A 13,154-nucleotide genomic window follows, 5' to 3' on the forward strand; every position below is an offset into this window, starting at 1 on the left:
CTCCTTTTACTATAGTAATCCAAGTTAGTGGAACATCTGTCTTTTCACATGAGTTTGAGTAGAAGATACTGTATAGGGAGAAGATGAAGATGAACACACTGATTCTTGGATGTACTTGTCTCTGCTTCATTCTCAGCCTTCATTTTTCTGATCATTTACCCTAAATAGCAGTAGCTCCTTGCCTAAAGTGTCTGTGGTCTTTCTCAAACTGAAGCTAGCTCCTGAAAAAAAAGCTCTTCTGCAAGTCTAATTTTGACTCACTACAAAATTAGCGAAGTTTGAGCAAAACTTCCACCAAGTCATAGCAAATATTCTTGTAAGTAACAATGGGAGGAGCAATGTGGTGGTGAGATAGGCCCAGTGAATTGCTCACGCTGGACAGAGGCCAAACTTAGACACTTTGAGGATTTGGAAATGTATGTGTCCAGCAACAAAAGAGAGTCTGCCAGAGCCCTCCTGGGCTGTGAACTTAGTTAACAAAGAGCAAACTACCTGAGCAGGAGGAAAAAGAACCCACTTCGGTTTAGGCTTGCAAATAATTTTCTCTTTTTCACTCTTATCATCTTTTGTCCAGCTGCTTTCTGCCCTGAGGGGCTGATGGCAGGAGCTGTGAAGTTCTCTCTTTGAATAACAGTTGAGCCAGTCTTTTTTCCCACTGAGTTCATATTGCTACTAAAGGGGACAGGGAAAAGACTGGTCTCTTGGGGAAGGGAGCAGCTTGGTAGCAAGGCATGGTTATTCCTTTCTGTTGTCGGGATGAGAAAGGATAGACATCTGCTATATGCCCTGGATGTATACCCTCCTCTGATGAGACCCACTTGTGTCCTTCCAGAACTGGCTACACACCTATCAGGCTTCTATCTTTAACAAAGCATTTTGTAGAGGAGTCAGCGCATTTGCGCAGAATTCATGTAAGGCACCCTTCTAAACCAAAGAAAGGCTTATGTGTCCAAAAGTTTGCTTGATTCAGCCGTCCTCCCCCCATCAAACCAGTTGATCTTAAGAAAGATACGGTTTCATTTCATAAGCCTTGTCTTGCTTATAAAAACAAGAAAAGAGGAGTCTCCATGCTCCAAAGAAAGCTTAAAAGAAGATTAATTAATTAATTAAGAATCTTTTCTTCTGAGTGCAACAGGATCCAAGTAACAAGTGAACTTTTCATTTCCAGTAATAGCAGAAATTACTTCAATAGCATGATTGTGAGCACCCGTGGGGCCATAATGTGAATGGTCTTTATTAAGGAACAGACTGAACTTCTGACTATCTTTCTTCCAGTCATTTCCACAGGCTATAAACAGCGCCTGGTTTGTTGCTATTAAAAGAGTCTAAAGACGACGATGCTGAAAAGCATTACTGTTTAAGTACTCATGGCTTGACATTAACATGAAAAATATTTTCTTGAAAGTAAAGTGAATTTGGGTTCTCCAGAATGTTACAGTTTTGTTCAGAAATGAATATGTTGAATATTTGTGATATGGGAAAGATGTTTGTTTCTGTGTTTTTAATTTTAATTACTGGTCACTACCCCTCTGTTTTGCTTGATTTTTCAGACATGTATGAAGTCAGAAAACATCTTGGGGGAAGTTTTTATGTTTTCTTGATGTTATTGTCTGCCTGTGTTAGTACCTGGTAAAAGAGCCTGGTCTTCGTTAATGATCAGGCCTCATTATATGTTTGTTCCCATAAATGACTGCTCTGAGGAGCAACCTTTGCTGAGTAACATGGTATTTTGCAAAATGATGCTAAGTAAAAACTGAAGTAATCCATGATCTGATGAGGTGATATTGAAGACATATCTCTCATGCACAGCAGACCTATGCATTAATCCTATGTTTTGGGGTCTTTAATTGCTTTAAATATTTGCTTCTAGATCTGTGTTTCACACATCTTATTTACATGGTTTATTTTTCATTTTATGAACAAATCGATAACCAGACAGACTCTTTACCACACTGGATTAGTTTTATTTATTCTCTTTGAACTTGATTAAAAAGCTGTCAAACATAAGTCTACATTTTATCAGCAGAATACTTTTACAAAACAGGGTAGGAGATGTGTATAGCTGGAAACATACATTTCAAAATGAAACAATATTTGATATATTCTAGACAGTTACCCTTTTGTTTATCCATGACAACTGAAACTAACCATCAAATGCATAAATTGATTCAAGTCTAGCCAAGTAATCCTAAGGGCATATGAAAAGGCTTTTTTTTAAAGTTCTTTCTAGATGAATTTAATGTAGTTCACCAATAAAGCATCCTCAGGAGCACAATACAAATGCTACAGAACATGAGATAGCTGGGGAAAGCGGGCAGATGTACAGTGTGATGAAGAATCAAAATGGATGTTACATTAAAATGAGCAGTCATGCAATGTCTTCATCTCATGTACTGCATTTAAGTAAAAATGCCAAAGTTCCAATTTTGGTTTTGATTTTTTTTTTTAGGCACTGTTATGCAAATAGTGACATTCTGGTGGTGTGGTTGTTGTTTTTTTATTTGTTTAAAAGTATTAAATGTAATCTTTTTTTTGAAGTCTTGGGGTAGGAAAATTGATTATTCATCATGTCTTTAACTTTCACTATATATCAAAGAGAGAGGTGAATTATACTCAGATTAGCTACAAATGATCTAGTATCACTGTTTTAATTCATTGCCTTTAATATACATATTTTAATCCATTTTCCACAAATCTCCTCAATTACTATTTGTCTTTCTGTGCCGTTGCATATGTTGGTAAACAGCATTTTCTATGGTCTTTGGCCATATGCTGTATGCTCAGCTTGCAAAGAAAGTGACACTTGGAGTGCTAGCATAATGAAACTCTCAAAGGGTTAATGCAGAATACATATAGGCAAATGTTGACAATATTTTTTATTCCAATGTTTGAAAATTAAACACAAAATCATCATTAAGTTTTCACAAAATGAGGCATCTGTCACTTGAAAGAAAAAGAAATATTTCAGAAATATGTTTACAGAAATGTAAAAATATTAGACATCAAGACAGATGTGAACGTTTTCAATAACAGGCCCTGTCTGTCAGTCTTCCTCAGAGCTGAAGATCTTGCTGTACTCACTCAACATAAGTTCAACTATCTGATTTTGGTACAGCATGTGGACTGCCATGTTCCCTGTCTCCTTTTCAGGTCTAAGGAGTGTTGGTCCAAACACAATTCCTAAGCTTTGTGTTGACATAAGATTCACGGATTCCTTGGCTGCTATCCTGTTGACGAAAGGAAAGAATTGGTTAAAAAAGAGAGATGTCAAAGGAGTCGCTGTTGCATTTGAAGTACATAGAGGCACTTTTTACTGATTCTCCTAACAGGGGTGGGTTTTTTTGGTTAAGTTATCAAAAAGAAAGAAAAGAGGGAGGGAAGAGACAACTTCTGCCAACTTGACAAACAAGGGCAGGAGAGTCAGTCCCAGACAGCAAGACGTGCGCGGGGTGGAGGTCTAGAGCCCCATTTGCAGTACTTTTATATCAGGACACAATTATAGCTGGTGAATGAGCATTAGTTTGTATGTGTGCTATAAGGCAATAATTTCTGAGCTCATATATTCAGATACCAAAAATAGGGATTGCTCTTTACACTAAGGGAATTGAGCAATTTTGGTGTCAACAGTTTTGGTGGCTCCAGGGAGAAGCTTCCTGCTTCTCTTAACATGGTCTCCAGCACTGAAAGAGTTGGAAAACCAAAAAAAACCCCTTAATATAGAGCTCATATGAAACACATTCCTTCTGCTAATTTAAATCCAATAAAGTTAGTATGGTCTGAAATGGATTGTGAAATTTATATAACTAAAGACTTTTGCATGCCTTATCCTGACACAAAGTTTCTTGAAAGACGCTGAGACCACATACCTTAATGAGATGACTTAGAAAATAATGGTAAGGATTATAACCTTTGATATCTTTATTACCCACAAAATTACAAGAGGAGGACTATTATTATTAAAAGTTGATCTTATGTCTGTATTAAGACTTAATATTCTTGTGGAAATGGCATTAAGGATGGAGAAGTCTGGTCTAAGAACAATATAGGTTTAATGGATGGAGTTTAGGTAGGCAGTTTCGCATAAATCTCTGCAGCGGTGAGTATGAACTAAGTAGAAATCCATTTCCTTCCACCCTCCAGAACATATAATATATCCTAGGTTGGTAAGACTAGTAAATGAAGATACATATTTTATAAATAAATTACACAGCTCTACCAAGGAATGTGAACTAGAAGTAACTTTAATATGTAAAGGTTTGAATTTATGGGTGCTTCCTTAACCTGTTAGTTTTAACTTAAATATTCCAAGTAGACTGTTGAAGCCAAGTTCTGCTTTTCCCCCGTCTCTCTCATTGTCGCTCATTTACCTTTTTAAAATCCAGACCGCAATTTAAAATTCATCATAATTGTCTCTGTTTTCCCATACTTGTTGCTGAATTTACAGCAAGCTACACTATAAGTGAAAGAAACTTCGTGAGACATAATGGGTACAGTCACTTAAAAAAAGGTTTCTTTCGTGTTAGCAGGTGGGTCACACAGCAAAGAGCATCTTCTCGTGGATTTCTGCCAATCTTGTCATTTATCACGTTCCTTGAACATCAACACTCGTGTTTTTTCCCCACATATAAATAGGAAACATTACTTAATTCTGCCTCATGCTTGTAACTGTGGTGTCCATTGCACAAAACGCTCTCCATATGGCACTAATCAGATTGCCTTAATTATTAGTTTCTTAAAATATAGCATCTTTATTATAAATTTAAAAAAATAATTATCTTTCCTCTGTGGTAATATTAACATATCATCTCTTCTCTTAGGAGCTCAGAAGGTCTTAAAACTTAGGAGCTTTGTTGCCAAATGACTATGTGGGCTTCTGATGGACATCACACATCTTTATGACAATTAAAAATGTGTGTTACAGGGACGGAAAGGTTGTTTTCCTGCCACTTATGCAGAAGCACATACATTGAGCTTGTGTCCTCCCTGTGTGAAGAAGTCAATTTGTGTTGAGCTTGTTACATGCTCGAAGTTGGCAAACTGATAAAGTATTTGCAGTTAACATCAGCATGGGTAGAGATGCTGGTTCACCAGGGGAAAAAAAAAAACATATTCAGCAGTTGTGTCTTGTATAACTTTAGAGAGCATCAATTTAGCATCAGCCATGGCTTTGCAAGGTGGTGGTGGTGATGATGGACAGCATTGATGAAGCTGGAGGAGAAACACCTTGCAGAGAGCAGGAGGCAGCAGACCATGAATGAGCAGAGTCAGGGTAAAAATAGTGGTGCCAGAACTCAATTTGCTGAAGGGAGAGGAAAGGTCTGACTTCCTTTATCTGTAGAATTTGGAGCAAGGTGTTGTGGTTCTATGTTTCTGATATGGACACAGAAAATCAAAGATGGATGGACAAGCCTTCTGTCCTTGTTTGCCATGTTTCTGGAGCAGAATAATTCCCCTTATTTTTCCTGGAGATGCCACACGGTCTGTGGTTGCTCAGCTCTCAGGAGGTGAGAGTATGGCATGAAGCAAGGGAGGTTGTGCATGGTGTGCATTGGTGATCGAGGGGAACCGGCTATCTGTTGTGGTTCATCAGTATGGAGCATGGCACTATGAACATCCTCATATATTTGGGGCCCCTAAGCTTAACACTAGTATAATAATTCTTGTATTGACAAAATCTCTTGAAAATTCTTAATATTTTCTATCTATTCTTGCAGCCGTACTTGTTTTCATGACCATAATAACAAAAAACTATAAACCAAGCAGTCTTGAAAACATGGAAAGTCTGAGTAGTTAAATAATTTGCGGTAAAATGCAGCTACTGGAGGGAAAGAAGGAAGGAATTCAATCCAGCCTGAATAAAATAATTATAAGTTTAGGACCTTATGCTTTTAAAATTACAAATATTTACCAATGAAATTCTATAACTACTATTTTTTTTAATATGTCCAAAAAACAAAAAGTCAAAGAAACCCAAAAACAAATACGCAAATTTTAAGCTACTACTGTAGCTGCTAAGTGAAATTGAGTCATTAAAAGAGAAAATCCCTAAAAAATGGGCAAGAATTCTTTTTTTTTTTGGCAAGAAAAAGAGCAGAAAGAGTGATACACCATTTACAACATAAAAAGTGAAAGGAAATGCCAGAGCTACTTTTTGTCAAGCCCAAATGGAAGCAGCAATGATCCATCAATTTAAGATTATTTTAGAAACAATCTATAATCCGGTGCCACAGATGCTGGAACCATACCAAGAAATTGTTGGGCGTTATGCAGTGCAAGATTTTTATTTTTTTTTTCCCCAAATAAGTGAGCTCCAGGAATGGCTTCAGTCCTTTAAGATCACAATTTAGGAGATAGGCTGAAAATACAGTTCTCATTATTAATAGTAATGAAATTAATGATGTATTAAAACAGCAGAAGTGTCTGATAGGAGGGCGCTAGTGTCAATGGCAGATATATACGCAAAAATACTTGGAATTTATGCTTTGGCTGTTGCTAAGGCAACTGTAAGCTGGAAAGCGTGTGACTGAGAGCAGGGCAACTCCACAGCTAAGAGGGTCATTGTATAGTGAGTTTGGTGCTCTGCTTCCATTAAACCTACACTTTTCAAACTCTCTAAATAAAATCGTTATTAATTTTGACGTTCGGAAAGCACACTGGATTATTACTTCAAACACAGTAGGTGTTAGGAAATGGTCTTCATCCATTTTTACTCCGTAGTAACTGCTGAGGAGGGGAAAGCGTTTCAACAGTGGTTCTGATTCCTCGGCTTTTTTACTGTAACTACTGCACATAAAAAATGAAAGTCAGCATACTTAGGGAGGAAAACCCCATTGGAAAGGGCACTCTACTGTAAGCTGGAGAGCGTTTGAAGGTAGAGCTGTCCTCTGCCAGCTGCATTGAGAACTGCTTAGTCTTGCTTTCTTGGCCCTTTCCAGCCCATGAGGATTTAAGTTTGCTCAATGTCAGGAGTGTTTCTACCCTTAGCAGAACTGGGTTTAGCCATGCCTACTACTCTTTTACCCTTTTAAATTATATCTCAGGGTAACTTTTCAATAAAACAATGTTGCTGCTCTTCCATGAACTGGTAATACAGACTATGACTAAAGGGCAACACATTACAAAATGAAGATGTCAGAAGAGTAAGAATGGGTCTCCCGGTAAAAAGTTACGGGCCAGAATGGCAGGTGTAGGAAATGCCATCCTCTGAATTCATGAGGATTGAGGGTTAAAAGCAGGTTTTGATCTTCTCAAAATCCTGTCCACCAGCATTATGCACAATATTTTGTTTAACTAGGGAAATCCCTGCCATGAGAGACAGAAAACAAGACCTAAACAGAGGCCAAGAAAGATTAAAGATGCATGGGAACAAAGAAAACTCCCCAGAAAGAAGAAAAAATGATGTATTTGTGACATCTGTCCTCTTGGTATAACAACTAACCTTACAGAATTAGGAACCGACTCCTCTCTAAGTGGGTTATTCCATGACAACCCATTTGAGCGGATTTTGTGCCTTTGCTGAAGTGTGCTAGCGACCATCGTCATGGTCAGAGCTGCTCATCCCGATGGACGACGGGGCTGATTTGATATGTAAGTTCCTATGAACTGTGTCTGTGTGTTAAAGTCTGCCCATCCCATTGATTCACTTTGCCAATAATTATCCTCAAATTAGCTGATATCTGTTTCTTATATATACTTGGGCATATGCAAACGTAATGCTTTAGCTTAAGGACTCGGCTCTGGGAATGGCTCAGCTGCCTTCAACTCAACTCAACTCAGCTGTAACACTGTTAACAGGTCTTCTCACTGCACTGTTATGGGCCAGTTTTTATGCAGCAGCTTTCTGACTTTGGCTATTGCAGAGCTCCCAATCGATTTGAACGTGTTAAAATTTGACTCTCATGATGAACAGCTCATAGCTCAATATTTTATGGTCCTCTCCTTCCCAAATGCTGGTTCACAGGAGTTAAAAAATAACAGGTATTACATACTTTGCTTTAGTGACAAGGCATTTGGGAAGGAATCATCCAACCTTGAAATAAAATCTTTATTGAAAGCAATTCTACATCCATGCCAGTCAGATACATTGTATGATCAGAAGAGATGTCCCAGGGGAAAGCTCGGTGCAGTAGACAGGGTTGATTACTCGGACCTCCTGTCAGTTCTTAACTCATTGACAATGGCTGAGACATTCAGTACAACTTTGTTTTCTTTATTTGGAAGTAAAGTTAATATACTTACCTTAACTGTGCCAAATGTACTGGAAAATAACCTGATAATAAAACGTACCATCCTAGGAAGCGATAATGTCTGTGTGTGTATAAGCACGTTTCGGCAGGGCTTTTGCAGACGGGTTTTTCAGTGTAAGGAAGGAAGCACAAGTACAAAATGATGCACAGATAAACTATCAGGTTTCTTCTGAATGTGTTTCCTTTCCATTTAAGGCCTGTTACAAACTTTCCTGAGATACAGCATATTACTGCACCATCATTTTCTATTGTAAACTTTTTTCAGCTCAGCTATAGTAGTTGTGCTTCAAGAAGAACTTAAGTGGTTTTTGGTACTAAAAAGACCACTGAGCTACAAAGTTTGGCTTTGAGCGTCCTCTTAAAATGCAAACAATGATAAGTGTCCTTCTATAACAGGCTAAAAAGCCTTGCAGAGGTATCCATATCCAGTGGGATATACCAGGCAGCAAAACACACCCGCTGTGGAGGACGGGTGCAAGTCCTGTGCACAAATTAACCTCATCTTGAGAGACTTACGGAAATAATCGGTGGTAAGTGAGCCCCTGATACCCTGAGCTCTATTTTGCGTAAACTGTTCAACTCATTGCACTGCAACGTCGATAAATTTAAAATTTAGCAATAAATTGGGATTCTTGATATTTGATGAATGCAAACTAAACCTCATTATTATTTATATACTGGCTTTATGGATGATTTGTTCAGTTACGTTACAGTGGTATTCACCAGCTGATGAAGCTAAGCAAATGCAAACATTATCAGTTGAATCCTCAGCTTGTTGTTTGTAAAGTCTTTATACTGTGTTGGGAGGGCGGGGGGTGGGAATTTGTGCGTATGTAGCTACAACCTGAGTTTTATGCTTATAGAGGAGCTCCAACACACTAAAATGTCTGTCCTTTTCAAAATGTGCCATGCGCTTTCTTCTGCAACAAATACACACAATTCAGGGATCACCGTGGACTAGTAAAGTTTTTAGCTGCTTTCTTTTGCCTGTGTAAAACACGAAGGTACTCGAAATTCCTGTTTGCTCCATAGGTTGAGTTTGAAACAATAGCTATCCAAGACTGGTAATAGAGAAACCAGGTCATGGCGTAGGATATGTTACGAGAGGGGTCAGAAATAGTTCAGACATACTTAAGTGCTTGCTTTTGCTGAAAATAGCCTCCATGGCTCCTGGCCTACAGAAACTCCATAGGCTTCCTGTGCTCTGCAGCTGTGGGTTCATATTACAGCTCTTTGGGAAAAATCCCTGCTCTTCAGTTGCTCTGGGACACAAAAACGAGCACTTGATGCTGTCTTCTTCTGCAGACTAGCCTTTAAATCTGACCATTGGGTAGCTATATATAGTACCTGGACAGCTGACAGGGACCTGGTGGAGAATGGGCTTCCTCAGGGGATCCCCCACATATCTCACAGCATGAGCCCTTCCCTGGATGAACTGCCTTGGAGCCCAGCCCTCAATGAAAATAATAACTAAAGTAACTCCGAACATCGGTTCGCAGTTGGCTGAATAAACTCTGAAAAGCTGAAGAAAGGCATGTCTTCTGGCTTGGCCTAGTTTAATAAAAGCACAGTTCAAAATAAATTCTTCTCACTATTGGGTGAACTTTGCTACCTGTATGACGTCCTTTCCGAAGAACATGTGTGCTCTTGCCTTTGCACACACCTCACATAGCCCCTGTCTTGTAGAAAAAGTCTTCATTTTCCAGGTGACTGAAGCCAAGATGTAAAAGCCCAATTAGATATCTAAAGGGACTCAGGCCTCTACAGGGGCTTCGTTCAGGAATGTGCTTCAGAGAAGTGCTGTTTATCCTTCTGCACAATGGGAGCTGCGCTCCTGCCTCCGCCCTTGGCTGTGGCTATATGAAGAGAGCAGAGTAACGTGGTACCTGCATCTCAGCCTTGCGATCATTTCTTTTTCTGGCCATCTCCTGTGTTAGAGAAGCTCCAAAAGCAGGGGGTGCACACTGCTGTCCCAGCATGGCATAGAGAGCAAGGGCAAGAGCTCATCACCACTTCGTGGTGGCTCCACTGATGAGGGCAGACACTCAAGTCCCGCTCTCCCACACCATCTTTCATCAAAGTAACGGGTTCAAAATCTTTCCACAAAATCTTCCCTATTACTGCAAAAGTTTCAGGTATCCCTTTTGAAAAACTAAACCAACTGAGTGACCTTCCATTTACTGACAACCAGCACTCTGTCTTCCCAGTTTGGCTTGGTTTCTAATTTTTGGTGTGTGAATGCAAACTGGTTGTGACTAATGCTCATAAGACCAGGGGGAGGAGGAGATCCAGCCAGTCCATGTTATCACAGTGCAAGTTGCTATTGAGCAACTTTGCCTGTTTGGGGACAACAGGGGTTAGTAGGAGTCAGCTGAAGGCCAGGAACTTCCTTAAAAAGCACTTCAGACTCCTCTACCTGCAGCTCCGCGCACGGGGCATTCATTTTTGCCTTCTCGAACAGCCCTGCGGCAGCATATATATCTCAAACAACAGCGGACCCCTCTTCAAAAGCCACACTACCACTGCAAGCACGAGCCTCTCCTTGGGGAGAGGATGGGAGAGAACAAAACCACCCGTGACAGATGTTAGGCAGATGCTAATGCACTTCTTAGAGGTGTTTGGCTAGTAGAGTGATAAAGGCAGTGTGAGACTACATAGAATAATATATGTTCAGACAGAGATATAACACATAGAGCCCTTAACTGTATTTTTGGCTGGTGGTGTAACTTTTGCTGTGATCATTTTTATTTTTTTTTTTTAAAATCTATTTCTGATCTTTTTCTTCAGAACAACTAGCTTATTGTAAAGACCAACCTGTCACAGGTCCTGGAGCCGTATGCTTTTATGGCCTGTGTAGCTCAGAAGGCAAGAGATAGTTTTACATGAATAAAGCTTTAACTTTTTCAATTACTTAAATATTTTCATTCAGGAATGCCTGAAGCTACATTTCCTTGTAACATTAAAAATAAAAAGCAGTTAGTAACAATCTCCCTTAAATCAAGAATTGTAAATATAGAACCTTTATCATCAGCACAGCACATCCAAAAATGTCTTTGTAAAATAAATCAAATTATATGAGTTAATTGATTCCAGGCAACATCAGCAACTGCAGGTGGAAACTGAATAACAGGATGTTTATTAATGAGGGACTATTAATCAAAATTGACAATATCAATTCCTGTTTCCTTTATTTGAATTCTACCTGCAAAATCCATGGGCATACTTGCTGAATTTTGAAATAAAGTTTAAAAGTAAAGAAAATGCTAACACTTGGGATTTTAGCTTTAGATGTAGGGCTATTTGTTTAAACAGCGAAAGGATATCCTAAATCCAATTTGACAGGCAATGCCAAAGATGCCAGTGGTAATTAATTAGCACTTAATTTAGACCACAGAACAACAGGATATGGAATTGGTGCTCAGTGCCATTTCCCCTTAGGCTTCATCTCATGAGGGTCAGGAGTATGGCTGTTGCATTGAAGGTCAGTAAATAAATTGGGGGAACACATTGACACTGGACTTTTCATGATAGATATCCTTCACCCTTATTACTGCCTCTGGCTATCGCTGATGAGAAAAGGACTGCAATTGTTCTGTGAAGAATGCTGTACACAGGCTCGATTCGAGCAAGGTAGCGTTTGAACTCACGCGTTGTACAGTAGCGGTGCTGGATGCTTCCTACGGGTAGAGAGCTGTCTCAACTTTGTATCTGGGCTGGAAATAAACTTCCAGCTGTGGCACAGAAAGCTTGAGGAACTCTGACAGGCGAGAAAATTCACTTAGAAGCAGTCCTTAAGTTTGCTAGATTTGTGAGCTTAGCTTTAGATTAAGCATAATTAAAATCAAGGGAAGATTTTAAAGTGAGGTTAGAAACTAGGTCAGCAAGGGAAAAAACACATTTCCTTATTATCCTCTTGTCTTTGTCTTAAGAATATTTGGTACTCCTCCATAAAGCTAAAGGCTCTTCATAAAGGTGGATTAATGTTATTAACAGCATTGTTTTCTGATGGGGACAGCAAGGCTTTGGCATGCTTAGTGATGGACAAACAAAAAGTACATGGCAAAAAAGTAGAGCCACCAGTTTTGCTGGTAACCCAGATGTTTTTTAATTCAGTGAAAGACACCACCCTCTACAACATACCCAAAGCAGAGGTTATATGGAAACGGCACAGGAGACCCTATGGAGCCTTGTCCGCAGATGCACCTAAATTGCATTCTTTGGTTCAGATTTACTGGTAGAAAGATGATGAGAGACAGTATTATCAGGTGATTCTGCCCCTCTGCTCTGGTGAGACCCCATGGACCTGTTGAAGCAGGTCCAGAGGAGGGCCACAGAGATGATCAGAGGGCTGGAGCACTTCTGCTATGAGAACAAGCTGAGAGAGTTGGGGTTGTACAGCCTGGAGGAGAGAAGGCTCCGGGGAGACCTTATAGCCCCTTCTAGTCCCTAAAGGGGGCCTACGGGAAAGATGGGGACAGACTTTTTAGCAGGGCCTGGTGCCATAGTACAAGGGGTAATGGCTTTAAACTAAAAGAAGGAAGATTTAGGCTAGATATAAGGAAAAAAATGTTTTACAATGAGGGTGGTGAGGCACTGGCCCAGGTTGCCCAGAGAGGTGGGAGATGCCCCATACCTGGAGGTGTTCAAGGCCAGGTTGGACGGGGCTCTGAGCAACCTGATATAGTTGAAGATGTCCCTGCTCATTGTCGGGGGATTGGACTAGATGACCTTTAAAGGTCCCTTCCAACCCAAACTATTATAATATAATCCTCCCAGTAAACTTAGTGTGTCTGCCAGCCCACTACTATGCTCCTTCTTCCAGTAATGTCTACCCATCTTTCCAAAGAGTGGCTCAGGTGGAAGGTCGTCAGCACTGGCACTGATACTCAGCGATGGTACAGCTTTCTG

General features: G+C 39.8%; 1 protein-coding gene across 2 annotated transcripts in view; it reads right to left on the reverse strand.

Annotated features, from left to right (window-relative positions):
* Window positions 1-1,941: 1,941 nt before the first annotated feature.
* Window positions 1,942-13,154, reverse strand: part of ARHGAP15 (Rho GTPase activating protein 15) — a 335,169-nt gene continuing 323,956 nt past the window's right edge. For both annotated transcript variants that reach the window (XM_009891701.1, XM_009891702.1), the window contains exon 14: window positions 1,942-3,227. In XM_009891701.1, coding sequence (XP_009890003.1) covers window positions 3,044-3,227 — 184 coding nt within the window. In that variant the 3' untranslated portion in view covers window positions 1,942-3,043. The remainder of the gene's footprint in view (window positions 3,228-13,154) is intronic.

Source organism: Charadrius vociferus, unplaced genomic scaffold (genome assembly GCF_000708025.1).
Source record: "Charadrius vociferus isolate BGI_N301 unplaced genomic scaffold, ASM70802v2 scaffold109, whole genome shotgun sequence".
NCBI lineage: Eukaryota > Metazoa > Chordata > Aves > Charadriiformes > Charadriidae > Charadrius > Charadrius vociferus.